This window comes from Lonchura striata, chromosome 8 (genome assembly GCF_050655825.1).
Source record: "Lonchura striata isolate lonStrDom1 chromosome 8, ASM5065582v1, whole genome shotgun sequence".
NCBI lineage: Eukaryota > Metazoa > Chordata > Aves > Passeriformes > Estrildidae > Lonchura > Lonchura striata.
In genome coordinates, this window is record NC_140710.1 from 9,873,475 (window position 1) to 9,888,411 (window position 14,937).

Genomic DNA, 14,937 nt, shown 5'->3' on the forward strand with positions numbered 1-14,937 from the left:
ACCTCCTGCTGTCAGAAAGTTCAAATGAAGGTTTCTGCAGCATGTGAAGAGACATGGAGTCTGACCTGGTGTGGCATTTCGGCTCAGGACAGGAGTCACTTGTGCTGTCAGCTGATGTCACTTGACCACAGGGCTCAGAAAACTCTATTATATCTCCCAGATAATTATCATGACTGAGACAGATGCAAATCTCACTTCCCTCCTGGTTCCCACCTCCCCACTACATTTTCTTTCTGCAGGAGAGCCCAGGGGCATAATGTTTTGGCATGCAAAGGATGCCTCAGAGGGCTCTCAAAAATAGGCAGCAAAGTCATGAGGCTTCTGAGGAACGCATATTAGCAGAGCTGTGGGAGCCAAAAATCCAGCGGGTGCATCCCATTTCTGGGGGCGGTGAAGCTGGAGCACCAAGCCTTGTTACTGCCTGTCAGCCAAGTTCTGTGCACCCTCAAAGGTGTGAGTTGAAACTGCCCAAGGCTGCTTTTGACACAAGCACCCCCAAAGTGGGCGAAGAAGAGCAATGACAACAGGCGGGAACACTGATGGGAAGGGAATGCCTGACACCCAGAGTCGAGTGCAGGTTTTATCTGATGGCCACCCGAGGAGGTGGGAAGTTCTATCCCCTTCCTTAAGGAAGACTCATTTTCTGGAGCTGAGACCTGATTTTTAAAAAGATGCCATGTCTGAGTATCCCCCATGGAGCCTGCAGGAGCTTGGGAGTAAGTGACACAGACCTACTCTGGTAAGGATGGGCCCCCAAGGAGGTACCTCTTTTACACATTAATAAATTGCTGATGTTGCAGCTCAAAAATCTTAATCCCCCCTGTTCATCAGAAAGAAGTGAGGTATTGGTGGGATTTCCTGGGGGCACAGATTGAGCTGAACTGGGCAAGGGCTGCTTTGGACATTTGCTGATTCTTGTGCCTGCAAATTGCTTTTCCCATGCCCATTCCTGGATGTGTTGCTGCCGCCACCATCTGCGTTGTGACGCGGTGACGTCTGTCCTGCCGAGCCAGGCAGCTCTAAGGAGCCAGACAGGCACAGCCTCCACGCCTTACTAATGATTTGAACCAGACATGTCCACGAGTTCCAACTGGCAAAGGATTGCTCAGGGGCCGTGCACCCCAAAAGCACCAACAAAGCTCAACTGTAACGCAGAGGAGCAGAGAGGCCCCGGAGTGGAGCCAGGGCCAGGACATCGCTGCTCAGCCTGGGTTTGCCTCATGTTGTCTGGCAGAGGGACCGGCTGCTCCGGCTCCTGTTGGATCTGCAGCCTCGCCTGGGGCTGTTTGGCTCCATGGCAGGGCTGGGGAGCTGCTGCTCGAAACGCAGCCAGTGAGGGAGGGAGGTGGCTGGGGCTTGTGGAGGAATCTCCCTGTTGCGCAGTGCAGGCGTGTTGGGTGATGTTGTCGTGCCACTGGCTGTCGCTTTGGGATGGGAACTTTGGCTTGGGACAGATGGAGAAGTGAGGGACAGCAGGGAGAGGAAAGGTGCTCCAGGGCTCTGCTGAGCCCATGGAGGAGAGGCAGAGAGGATGTTTTTGCAGGAAGCTGAATTGTCCCACGTGTGTGACAGGATTTGACATGGACAGAGAGAGGAGCAGCAGGAGCTGCTCAGCCTGAGGGGATCCCTGGGGATACCTCATATTGCATCTGTGTCAGCCCACAGCCATCCCACCCTGCAGGGAAGCACAAGGGAGGGGACATTCTACATCCTGGCAGCCATGCAGGGAAATTTGGGTAGGAATGGAATTAGCTAAAGAAAAATTCACAGGTTTACACTTACTCAGGTTGCTGTAGCACTTATCAGAGCAGTGAGTGACCCAGAATAGTCGGCAAGGCTCAGTTAGCAGCACCAGCATCAGCCCTGTTTTATGAAAGGATGAGCTGGATCGTAATGATGACAGATGTCCTTAGTTCTGGTTTTATCTCTCACACACCAGCATCATGGGAGGTCCCATGGTTGACCCAGAGAGTGTCAGCGTGGGTGTCCTGCTGGTGAGCAGCTTGACTTGTGAGATCCGAAGGACTCGCATCAGGGAGGGCTCTTGTCTGCAAGACATCAAGCCAAGCTCCAGGTTCCTCTGCTGGTTCCTCTGCAGGCTTGGGGCTACTAGGGATTGAAAAAGGAAGAAAAAAAAAAAAAAAAAAAGAAAGAAAATACACCAAATCTCCTTTTTAAATAGTTGAATGCAAATGGTCTGAAGAACAATAGCAGATGAAATAGCATTCAGAGCGGGTTTTAAAGCTCTTGGAACGTGGGTAGGATCAAAATCAGGTTAGTCTTTGGAGATGCAGACTCTGCAGCTTGCCAGGGTGTTTTGAAGCGTGCTTTGATGTGTAGTTCAAACACTAGATTTGTCCTGGCAGACAGAAGCACTCACAAATTCATACACAGCCACTCTCTCCTTCCCTCCTCCCCACTGTCCCCCATCTCATGAGATTATAATTTAGCTTCATTACGAAGGAGTTTTACTTTGTCCTGCTTTCAGCTGGGATAGAGTTAATTTCCTCCTTGTTTAAAAGCCGTGTAAATCCCCCTCCTGGGTCTCTGCATTATGCTGAAATGAGTTTACAAACCTCGATGGAACCTTGCAGGCTCTCGGGCGAGCGCAGCAGCCAGAGGGCTTTGCCCTGCACGCATGGCGGTGGCACCTCCGTGATTTCTTGGCTTTGTTTAGGGGCGCTGTGGGTGTGTGTGGTGTTGAACCCGCACTGCAAGCTGGAAGAGAAATCCTGCTGGCTCCGGCAGCTGCGCAAGTGGGGTGAGATGGACGTCTGTCCCCTGGAAGATGGCAATTATGGTAACGAGCTTCCCAACATCACTAACGCGCTTACACAGAGCTCCGGTCACAGCCAAGGTGAGTCTGGGCACGGCGTGGAAATCCAGCTGACAGCCACAGGGGTTGGGTCCAGGTCAAAACTCACCCCAAAGCGAGAGAACTTGCTTCAGCTGCTGGTTACGTTTCTGCAAGTCATAGGAACACAAAATATTTGTCTTCACAGCCTCTGGTTTTATATATGAATGTTTGCTTCTTTTCTACAGGGTAAAGTCGCCTGTGTTTTGACTTTAGAGACTGTTTTAAAACAATTTGACTTTGGGGGTGTTTAGACACCTACAGTCTGTGCGGGTTTGGGCATGGGGGTAATACAGGAAAACAATACTGCTTGCAACAGAGCAGAGCTGAGCTCAGGAGTCCTGGCAGTAATGTGAGAGTTAGGAGCTGGAGATGGTGCAGAGCCCTTTCCCTGCCCTTAAGCCTCACTTAAAGGCTGTGATTCAGGTGGTAGGGAAGTCATTAGCTAGGAATGTTAACGCAGTTCAAGTGCAGAGCACAGACAGAGCAGTGTAGTTAAGGGGTTGTTCCTTAGTGCTAAAATAGTTTCTCAACTGCTGACAAAGCATTTGATCCCTTTAACTTTAAGCACTCTTTCTCCTTCCTTTTGCCTGAAGTAGACATTAATTGAAAGTTACTGCTCTTCACATGCCTCTGCTGCACTGGAATTGCTTTTCAGTGTATTATGTGTGGCCAAAGTGGGTGGAGGAGAGGGGGACAGCAGCCATGTCAAAGGGGAAACTTCATTCTTCTGGGTGGGATTAGTCCTGCAGCAGCAGTTTGGGAGCATGGCTGTCCTGGTAACCACACCAGCCATGGCCAGGACCACATGCCTGGTCTCCCTATGTTCTTCCTCAGGGAGCAGCTTAATTTAAACCTGGCCTTCCTCCATGTCCTGCACCAGCCCCAGGACTACCCCCCCGGTGTTCCCAGCTCTCCCAAGGATTTACTCCGGCATTTGGGGAAGGTTGCTAGGGCTGAACAGGTCATTTTTTTTAGGCCTTCAGGGAGTTCCCAAAGCACATGCCAGGGATGTCCCCTTTTCTTCTCCCTGTGCTCCTGTCTCTCCAAAAAGGGAATTGAAAGCAGCCTGGATTTTGGAGGTGTCCTGGGGTTCATGTTTGTGCATATGCAAATACTGCTCCAGATTGTTGACAGCCTCTTTTATTACTGGAGAACAGCTGATTCTTGAAATCCTTCCTGGTAAAGTGAGCAGCCTTGGTTCTCAACATACAAACACCTGTTTAATTTCTCTCCACCTCAGGGTGCCTGCAGCATTCCGGCTAATTGCTTGTTGCCATCGTTTCCGGAGCATGTTTACCCAGCCTCCCTGGATCAGCTTTGAACAGTGCCTTTTGTTTTCCACCCTTGAATGTGTTTAACTCAGCCCCTCTTGTGGGTTGCAGGACCTAACATGGAGCGTTGCACCCCCTTTGGGGCTTCCTGTTTTGCAGCCTGCCGGCTGTGTTTGGCCTCCTTGATCCAGTGTGGCTGGAGTGATAGTGGGATTGTTCTGGACAGGTTTTTTCCTCATAACAAAGCACTTGTCTTGATCGGTCTGGATGGGGTGAAATGCTAATCCAGCATTTGGTAGTTTCAGAAATGCTCATGAAGTTACAGAGCAGCTGTGAAGAGGAGTGCAGATATCCGGTGCAGGGCAGGAGTGGGGTTTTAGGCAATGCTGTCTTCTCCCTTCCAGCCCTCTCACGTGGCCCACAGAGGTTGCTGGGGGGTGATGGGTCCCCTCAGTCACTGGGAGGCAGATGAGACACATTTGTGTGGTTCCTTTTGTGGCTTCACGTGCTGCTGATCTAAGAAGCTGCAGTTGAGTGAAACTGAGACTTAGTGTTGGAGCAAACGAGGAGAGCTCATGGTGCTTGCAGGGCAGTAATGCTGAGAAAGCCCAATCCTGACCCTGGGGCAGCTGCTTGCATGCTCAGTGTCACAGGGGAGGGAACACACTCCCAGGTTTCAAGGCATCAGCCTTGTGTGTGACAGTGGATTGTGGTCACACATCAAATGGGTGGGTGGTCCATGTCTCTTTCTCACCTCTCTGACCAAGTCAGCTATTCTAGCAAATTACTTAGCAATGCTGTCTGAGGGACATTAGTCTCCCTTGGCAATGGCAGCAGAGGTATCCAAAGCCAGAGCCCATGTCCATCTCGGAAATTACCGGGTGAGACCAGGTTTTGCTCTCATTGTAAAGGCAGAGCTCCGGGCAGGGAGGTCATGTCTGGGAGGAGGAGCGGGCTGCCCCTGCCCCACCAGGGCACTGATGGTTTTTCTCTCTGCAGACTCACTGGCCAGGCCCAGACGAACGGTGTTCACGCGGGCCATCGAGGGCTGTGACCTCCACTGGCAGGACAGCCACCTGCAGCGCATCATCAGCAGCGACTTCTACGTGTCCCCCTCCTACCAGCGGGAGGGCGAGAGCCTCCTCTTCAACTCCCAGGGACAGCCACTGTGGCTGGGTGAGCATCCAAACCAGCAGCCCTTCTCATGGCCTCTGTGGGTAGGGTTGCTAGTGGAGAGGAGTCACCTGAGGCCACCCTGGGTCCTTGCAAGTTTCTGCATCCTAGATTGAAATTGCTACCCTGACCCTTAGCCAGAGGAGTGGGAGGGGGGAGGCAGAAGAATTCAATGCCCACCCACACCTAGCCACAATCCTTAGAGCAATCTCCACATTTATTTACAATCTGGCATTCTCTTGGGCAGTTTGGACCAAGCTCATCATGCCCCTTTTCATCCTGCTAGTGTTTAGCTGTCCCCAGAACAGCCTCTCACTGTTACCACTACAGGGGGTCTGGACACTTAAAGTCTCTTGAAAATTGACTGCAAAGCACAACTAAATCCTCTGGATTTTCTCTTCCCTGCTCTCTCCTTCTTGTTAGTCTTTCCTTAAAGGCAATTAGCAGTCAGTACAATTAAGCCTCATGGGAGCTTAAGGTGAACTGGGCCAGGCAAGCCCAGAGGCTTCCTGTATTGTAGACTTTCAGCCCAAGTACCTCAAGCCTCACAAATTTTCTCCTGTAAAGTCATGACTCCAGGCAGATCTGTGGACCCTCGACAGTTCCTTGTCTGGGATGAGAACATGTGACATGGAGGGCTTGGGGGGGGACCCTGGTGTGGCTGTCAGCCCTAAGACAGACCCCAAAGTGGGAGACACAAGTCCCTACCCACCTCTGGGAAGGGGGACTATTTATCCCCTGCAGTCCAAGAGTTGAATGTATGAGCAAAGAACAGGTCAAAGCCCACCACTGCACTATTGTCCACTCCAGAAGCTGGGGTCTGCCACCAGGAAAGAGAATATTTAATGTTGTCTAGAGATTGTAGTTTCTGGAGTAGCAGGCACTAAGTTGCTGTTAATGCCAGGAGATAGGAAGGGCCCATATGTAGGCCATTGGTGCACCTTAGCTGGAGCAGGAGAGGTTATTTCTGCTCTGGGAAGAGTTCTGGGCAGATGCAGGCAGGAGATTTTCCCACACAGCCACAGGCAGCAGGGGTAGGTTAGTGCATCCATGGACTCCATCTAGAAGGGATGTGATGGTCACAGCTCCCCTCTCCTGAGTCTAATCTGGGTTCTGGTGAACTCTTTTCCCCAGCTGGTTGGTGCATGTTATTTTTCTGATGTATTTGCCATGATTTTTGGATTTTGCGCTTTTGCTTTCTTGGCACCTCTTCAGGGACTCAGTGCTGGGAGAGGAGGGTGATTTGTCAGCAGCTTCCAGTGATGAATTCAGTGAGAAGATGAATATTTCATCCATTTAGCAAATGAATAGAGGGAGCAACAAGAAGCTCTTTTACAGATGTGTTTGTTCTGAAATCTCTTCCTCTTGTATTCCTTGTGGGTGACCTTTGGGATGTGGATACCCCATTTGTGGAGGTGGTTGTCTGCATTTCCAGAGCTTTCTGAACTCTTCCAGGAATAGAAATTATCCCTCTATGATAACTTCAGATCATCTGTGTTTGCCTGAGTTTTTTTCTCCCCTTGGTAGGACATTTTGAAAGAAAATGGGATTTGTGCTGCTTGTTATGCAGCATGTCATGTCATCTGCTCCTGCTAATTTCTCACTCAGTCATAATCCTCTCCACAGTTGCTTGTGATTTCAGGTGAGCAATAAGCAGCAGAAGCAGATGAATTCCTAAGCAACTGTGAGTCTTGGGAGGGGGTTTTGTGCAACTGTTCCTAATAATAAAACACCAGGTAGGAGAACTGCAGAAGAGACAGGATGTCTGCAGTGCTCGCTCCATGGAGGTGTTAAGGAGTCAGTTCAAAGCATCACCCCAAGTCTGGCAGTGCCCCCAGCACAGTGCTGGATGCCCAGCCTCACTCTGTGTATCATCACCTGTGCCCTGAGGGCAGTGAGAGAAATCGAGATAAGCCATGCAGATTTTAGGAGAAAGGAGCGGCAGGGCTGTGTTGGAGCTGTTGTATTGCAGCAATGGCGTGTTGGAAGTGCTTCCATTAGATAAGCTTTGTAGAGGTGGGGATTTAGATACTGACGTGGCTGCCGTGGGCTGAATGTGGCAGGAGTTCCGTTAGTATTCCTGGCAGGCATCCTTTCCAGGAACAGGGAGAAAGGGATGAATTCAAGACAGGAAGCAGGAGTTCAGCTCAGGTGTGGGGAACACGAGCAGAAGATGCTCCAGGAGTCAATGGCTGTGCTCCTCTGGTTCAGCCATGCCCCCTGTTCCTTGCCTTGCAGAACACGTCCCGACAGCCTGTGCTCGGGTGGACGCGCTGCGCTCCCATGGTTATCCCAGAGAGGCTCTCCGACTCACTGTTGCCATAATCAACACCCTGCGACTGCAGCAGCAAAGGCAGCTGGAAATATATAAGCATCAGAAGAAAGGTATGAGTAGAGCTATGTAACAAGTTTCTTGTGACGTCTGGCCGGGGTGTCTCAGTGGGTTGGAAAAGTCTTTTCCACTTTGACGAGGCAAACATCCAGCCTCCAGCCTGGACTGGGCAACAATGTTTTGAAGGAACTTAGGAATAAAAAGAGGATGTATCATCTTCAGAAGGAGGGTCAGGTCTCTCAGGAAGTATTTAAGGGGGTTGCTAGGGCATGTAGAAAAAAAATTTGAGATGTCAAAGCTCACTTCGAATTTAATTTAGCAACTTTTGTAAAGGATAATAAGAAATGTTTTTACAAATATATTTATGGCAAAAGGAAGGGTAAAACCAACCTCCTGGATGTGGGAGGGAACTCAGTGACTGCAGATGAGGAGAAGGCGGAAATGCTTAATGCCTTCTTTGCCTCAGTCCTCCTGGGTTGGTAGATGGTGTCAGGGAGCAGAATGGTCCCCCTGTTATCCAGGAGGAGGCAGTCAGAGACCTGCTGAGCTGCTTGGATGTTCATAAATCTATGGGACCAGATGGGATCCATCCCAGGGTGATGAGGGAGCTGGCAGATAGCTTGTGAAGCCACTCTCCATTATTTACCAACAGTCTTGGCTCTCTGGTGAGGTTCCAGGTGACTGGAAGCTGGCCAATGTGATGCCCATTCATAAAAAGTGTGGAAAGGAGGATCCTGGTAATTATAGGCCAGTTAGCCTGACCTCAGTACCTGGTAAGGTAATAGAACAGCTTATGTTGAGTGTAATCACACAGCACCTCGAGTGCTGTGTGCAGTTCTGGGCCCTCAGCTTGGGAAGGACGTTGAGACCCTTGAGCACATCCAGAGGAGGCAACAAGGCTGGTGAGGAACTTGGAACACAAATCGTGTGAGGAATGGCTGAGGGAGCTGGGGGTGTTTAGCCTGGAGGAGACTCTGGAGTGACCTTATCCTTCTCTACAACTTCCTGAAGGGTGGTTGTAGTCAGGTGGGGGCTGGTCTCTTTCTCCAGGCAACAACTGACAGAACCAGAGGACGCAGTCTTAAGCTGTGCCAAGGGAAATACAGGTTGGATATTAGGAATAAGCTTTTTATGAAAGGGTGATAAAGTACTGGAATGGTCTGCCCAGGGAGGTGGTGGAGTCACAATCCCTGGATGTGTCTAGGAGAAGACTGCATGTGGCATTCAGTGCCATGTTTAGTTGAGGTGTTAGGGCATGGGTTAGACTCGATCTTGGAGGTCTCTTCCAGCCTAATGATTCTGTAAGAGTTGTGCTGCCCCATTCAGCGTGGCAGAGGTGGAGGGTGGGCAGCACTGCAGGGGACTGCTCATGTGCTAGGAAGACAAACTGAGTTGTTTGAGCAAAGCTGATACCCACATGCTGAGGACAGAGCTGCCCACAGTAGGGATGTTCTTGTTCCCACTGTTGCTGTGTCTGGTTGCCTGTAAGGACTGCCCAGGCAAGTGCTGCCCACATTAAAGAAGAGCTGCCTGACTGCAGAGCAGCAGTAACTGGCTGTGTGTGCTATTTCCACCTTGCATTTCCTGAGTCAATGTACCAGGAGACAAGCCCAGTGTTCCTCCTTTTGCAGTTGCAATTGGCAGAGAGCCAGGGTCAGTTACTGCAGTGCTGCTGAAGGTCAGTGATTCTTGGTCCTTGCCAGCTCAGCCAGCTTGAGATCACCAAAAGATGAAATTTTAAGAATCATTGGAAGTCTTTGTCATCTCAGGAGAGATTTCTGCTTGTGTTCCAAAACATTCAGGCTACCAATGCAAATCAATCCATAAGCTGCAGGTCTGGCATTATAGACCTTGTCTTTGGGACTCTACAGACCCTCATGTCCTCTTGGAACAGAGAATGAGTCACTGCATCTTATATGGCCTTAGGGACACCTTTTTCTTGTGTGTGTTCCTGCTCCCTCAGTTGTCTGTGCAGAGTGGCGTCTTCTTGCCCTTGTGAACTACCATGCCAGAGTTGGCCCTAGACGTCCCTGTGATGCAAGTTGTGGGATAAAAAAAGTCCTCTGCTCTTAGAAGCCTGTTCTGGGTGCAGAACTTGTCTTTAAATTCCTTACTTTTACCATCATCCTGTTCTATTTTACTCAGAGCTGCTGCAGCGAGGAGCAACAACCATCACCAACTTGGAGGGCTGGGTAGGCCACCCTCTGAACCCCATTGGCTGCCTCTTTCTCACCCTGACTGAAGCTTGTAGATTAGAAGAGGAAAATTGCCTTGAAATTTCAGGTACCAAGTGCTTCTCCTGAATCCCTTCCTGCTGTCTGTGGCTGAGGTGGGTGCAGATCTGGGGCGCTGGACACCTGGACTCTTGAGTCCCCCCTCTCTGCCTTGGCAGGAGCACTAGGGCAGAGCTGCAGTGCAGACAGGGAAGGTAGTGATTAGAGAGAAACAGAGTTTTATCAGCCTCAGGGTTTGCAACCAGAGCAGAGCAGGTCCATGGGAAGGCTGTGATGTCAGCTCTGCACCCTGTTGCACATGTCTTGGGTCTCCTGCATCTCCTAGTGAGAGCAGGAAGGGAGGGTGAAGCCCACATCTCCCTCAGAGAGCTTTCATCTGTCATTTCTGGGTAACTGAAAGCAGGCAGGAAGGGAAGAGTGGGTCTTGCTTCTGCTGTCTGGGAAGACTCTTCTAACCCCACTGCATCTCCTCTCCCTCCTTTCAGATGCTGGGGACTCCAAACCACCAGTGTATCAACATGTGCCCGTTGTGACAGGCAGCCAAGATGGTGATGAGTCCTACCTGTCCCTGGCCTTAGAAGTGGCCCTGATGGGGATGGGTCAGCAGAGAGTGATGCCTGAAGGTCTCTATGCCCAGGACAAGGTGTGTCGCAATGAGGAGCAGATCATTGCCCGGCTGCAGGACCTGGAGCTGGACCCAGTGCTGGTGCAGACCCTGCGGAAGCAGTGCATCTTGCTGCTAGAAGGTGGGGACTTGGCTCATCTAGATGACTTTTGTGTCTTAGCCGAGTGTTGGTAATCTTAAAAATTTATGCACATCCTGCTTCTTCCTCTCTGGATGTGGTGCAGAGCCTGTAGGACGGCTGCTCTGCCCCATCACCTGGCAAAGCAAGGGTTTGTTGGCATCCCTAGAAACAGAACAAGTCAGAGGCAATATGGAGAAGGATGTTGAGCACATGGCTTCAGTTTCTTATTTTCTTTTAGAAAAGGAAAGAGCATCCCTGGACCCAACTTGAGTAACACGCCAGGGAGCTGAACAGCAGATCCACAGAGCTTTGGGGTGGTCCAGACCCCAGCCACAGATTCTGCTGTGCTAATTATGGCTGATGGGCTCTGCTTCTGCCTAGGTGGTCCCTTCAGCGGCTTGGGAGAAGTCATCCACCGGGAGAGTGTCCCCATGCACACCTTTGCCAAATACCTGTTCTCTGCCCTGCTGCCCCACGATGCTGACCTGGCATACAAGCTGGCTTTGCGGGCCATGAGGTTGGTGCATGTTTAATTCTGTCTCTGCTTCCCTTTTTGCCTCTCTCCTATGCTTGTTGGGAAGCTGGGATGCTTTGCAACTTTAGAGCAGGGATGGGTGTGGAGCCAGGCTTGAAGCTTGCTGTCTGTGAGATCTTTGCAGTGTGTAGAGCCCAGGGCACAGCAGCAGTGCAAAGAGGTTCCTGCTCTCCATTTGGAAGATTCCTGGTTTATAAACCATTCATATGGATTTGTATGGGTCCAACAATGTCTGCTGGCCCAGCCCTCCACCCAGCCCCTTGCTCCAGGCTGGACCAGCACCTGCCTGTCCCTGTGACAGGCATCCTCTGCCAGAGCAGGTCCCGGGCACACACAGAACTGTCATCTGCCTTCTGTCTGCCAGGCCTTGGGTGCCCTGCAGCCCTCCCTGACTGCAGCAAGGGCTGTTATCCTGGCACAGATGGGCGGATGGTTTGCCCCAGGCTCCAGGGTGTCACAGAGCCAAGTAGAGAACACAGTTGAACTCTGTTCTCCATTAAAACTCGTCTCTGGAACTGGGGAAAAAGCTGATGCTGAGAGCTGCCCTATCTCCTTTCCCAATCCATGACACACTTCAGACATCAGCCCGTGTATTTCACTGTTTTGACAGGGACTGGATGGGTCTTGGAAAAGCTGGAATTTCCTAAATAAGTCACTGCTTGGAGGACTGTTAACTCCAGAGCATCCCAGTGCTCTCTCCCTCTACCACCATTAAAAGTCCTGGCCCAGAGCATCACCTTTTTTGCAGCATTCCCTCGATGAAACGGGTCATCTCTCCAGCACTGGGGGAAGTCTGAAATCCCCTTGTTCTGAGAAGAGCTGCTCAGGAAGACAACCAGCCCTAATAAGCAGCCAAGGGCCTCTGTGGTGTGCAGAAGCACCATGTTCTGCTAGACCTGATACCTCTGGCCTTTGAACAGGACTGAGGGTCCCAGGGATGCCGTCTGTTCATGCCCATCCACTGCTCACAGCTAGGACCCCCTGTCTTGAGGTATCTATGTCCAGGGCTGGAAAAGTTGGGCTTCTGCTGCCCTGTGGTTACCTCAAGCCTGCAAGTGAGGATAGCAGAGACATTTGGATGCTCTTCATGTCCAGAGTGCAGTTTCCCTCCTGCATAACTAGCTGTCAAGTTAGCAACACCAGCACCAACTCAAGAGTTTAGGACTTGTCATCATGGCTGGTGCCTTGAGAATCCCTCTCCCCTTCTTTTGGCTTGCTTCTCCCCCAGGTTTTCCAGGCTTTTGGATGTGCCTACAAAAACAGGCAACCGAACCTGGCTGCAGAGGCCCTGGGGAAATGTGCTGCTGCTTCTGATCATAACCAAGCATTTTAAGAAGAACCAGATGATACAGTCAGGAGTTCTGTCGGGTGCTTTGACATGAAAGGAGCAGGAGGGGAGGAGGGATTTTACTTTTTTTTCTTCCTCTGAGGTCTGTGCTTCTCCTTACAAGTTTGTAAATCACTCCATGGATCTTTCTCCCCCCTTTCAAGTCAGTCTCAGACTGATCCCTGTGCCCATGTGCTGAGCACGCAGCCTCGGGAGCCCCACACGTGCACAGCAGCAGGATGTGTTCAAAGGCATTGCTGCAGGCAGCCCCTGCCTCGCCTTGGCAGCGCCCCAGGGAGAGGAGGTGAAGCTGGGGCTGGGCTGGGCTCTGATGTTGCCTCCTCCTGCTTGCCCTTCAGGTTGCCTGTCCTGGAGACCACGGCACCATCCGGCGACGTGACTCACCCTCACCACCTGGTCTCGGTGGTCCCCAGCCGGTACCCGCGCTGGTTCACCCTGGGCCACCTGGAGTCACAGCAGTGCGAGCTCGCCTCCACCATGCTCACGGCAGCCAAAGGTTGGTGGCAGGGCAGTTGGTTTGATGGGATGATGGTGCACAAGAGGATGGAAGAGTTTTTACTGGAGAAAGGAGGGAGCTCTTGCTTCTACTGCCACTGGCAGAGACTGGTTGGGTGTCCCATTGGTCCCATTGGTGTCCCACTAGCAACCTGCTGTGGGCAGGGCATGATGAGCTGGCTTTGAGAATCTGGGGTTTCTGGGATTCTTGTCTCAAAGGGTTCGTGGCCCAGCAGGGCAGGATGGGAATTTCCAATGAGGTTCAGGCAGGCCTTGCAGCCACGGTGCTGCAGGTCCTGGGTAGTGCCCAGGTGATGCAGGACTATGCCTGCCCTGCAGCACGGACAGCTGCCAGGCCAGCAATCCCTGCCAGGCATGTCGTGAGGTCATGCCATGGTTTATTTTGAAGCTGTTTATCCTTTCACCTCTGTTTTTTCTCTTCCACCCTGTGGTAATGATCCTGCATGGGCTGTGCGAGGGAGAAGACCTCCCTGTGCACCAAACCAAAACTAGCTTTTGTTGGAATCAGCAATGCTGGGTAGGACATTTTGGTCCCAGCTGCAAGGGGCTCGTGAAACACCTCACTGGTCTCTTGGGCCTCTTCAGTTTCTGCCCAGGTACTATTATGAAGGTGAGCACAGGCTTTTCATTAAACATCCCCCTACCAGAAACAGACCCCATCAGGGTGGCAAGAGTCTCGTGTCCCATGAGGATCAGTGAGCCAAGCAGTACCACTGCCCTCTGATGTCCAGGTGCTGCCAGCCTGACAAGGAATGTTTTTCTTTCTCAGTGAGAGGGAAGGGAAATGAGCTGTCAGAAAGCTCCAGCCTTGCTGCCTTGGGAGCCTATTCTCTCCTTCCAGCCCCCTCCTCTAGGTTGCTTTACCAGGGCTGATGGTGTTCTGCCCAATTTGCAGTGCTCAGATGAAGAGCTGATACGAGGCTTATTCTTTGTGTTTTTCTCCCTTCCAGTGTCTAATGGAATGAGGTTTTTATGTTGGGATTGTAGGGCTGTTGGATTGCTTTTGTTTTTCCAACTGTCCCCTTCCTCAGGTGCTCCCCTGCTGTAGCATGTCCTAATGTTATCCTGCAGCCTCTCTTGCCCACACCCCTATGAGCCATTTTAGGGAGGCTTGGATTTTGGTGGCAGTGCAAGTGGCTGTGGTGGGTGGCAGGTGATATCTTTAGCTATGAGTCACCCGAGATGTGTCTGTGTGTCCAGGTGCAGCACTGGGTTTTTCACACTGCTCTGCATGATTTGGTTGTCTTTGCATGAGGTTCATCTGCTCAGTCTATGACTAGGAGTAGAAATAAAGCTGGAACCGAATGTGGCATGTTAGGACCTCTGGTCTGCGCACATCTGAAAGGTCCCACTCCCCACACTGTGTTCCACAGGCACTGATAGGAGGATTTCCGAAGCTAGGTGCAGGATCATGGTATTAATATGCCTTGATGCGTCCCTCTTCCAAGATCTTGCCCCATCTCCTGGTGCTATCATATATCCTAGCACCCACAGCCTCCTGTAGCAGGAGACCCACAGCACCGCTGGGTGTTGTGCCACAAACCCCCTTCTTTGGGGATAGCTCAGCCTGTCTCAATTGTGAGTGCTGTGTGCCTGACCTGGGACATTCAGAACCAATGTGCAGCAAGTCTGGGTAACCCCAGCCCAGCCTTGCAGAGGGAACTTGCTGGGCAAGACAGTGTGTGTGCATTAAACAGCTTTTCCTCTTCTTAATGTTCCTGGATGAAGACTGATGTTTCTGCAGCCATTCAGTACTAGGCACCTCCCCAGGCCCCTCCTTTTCTGGGAAGAAGCTGCTCTACAGCTGTCAAACTTGAGGCCAGGGTGGAACATCCAGGTGTCTGGAGATGTCTGCTAAAGACAGGACATGTCTGGAATCACTCAGGTTTGTTTGTCCTCTCTGTGAGAGGATGAACTTGAGTGAG

At 51.3% G+C, this 14,937-nt stretch overlaps 1 protein-coding gene across 2 annotated transcripts in view; it reads left to right on the forward strand.

Moving 5' to 3' along the window:
* The window catches only part of ZSWIM5 (zinc finger SWIM-type containing 5), a 97,019-nt gene that overhangs the window by 78,549 nt on the left and 3,533 nt on the right, over positions 1-14,937 (forward strand). For both annotated transcript variants that reach the window (XM_077785369.2, XM_085586290.1), the window contains exons 5-11: positions 2,678-2,857; positions 5,128-5,304; positions 7,540-7,686; positions 9,779-9,916; positions 10,353-10,613; positions 10,995-11,130; positions 12,835-12,992. In XM_077785369.2, the coding sequence (XP_077641495.1) occupies positions 2,678-2,857; positions 5,128-5,304; positions 7,540-7,686; positions 9,779-9,916; positions 10,353-10,613; positions 10,995-11,130; positions 12,835-12,992 (1,197 nt within the window). The remainder of the gene's footprint in view (positions 1-2,677; positions 2,858-5,127; positions 5,305-7,539; positions 7,687-9,778; positions 9,917-10,352; positions 10,614-10,994; positions 11,131-12,834; positions 12,993-14,937) is intronic.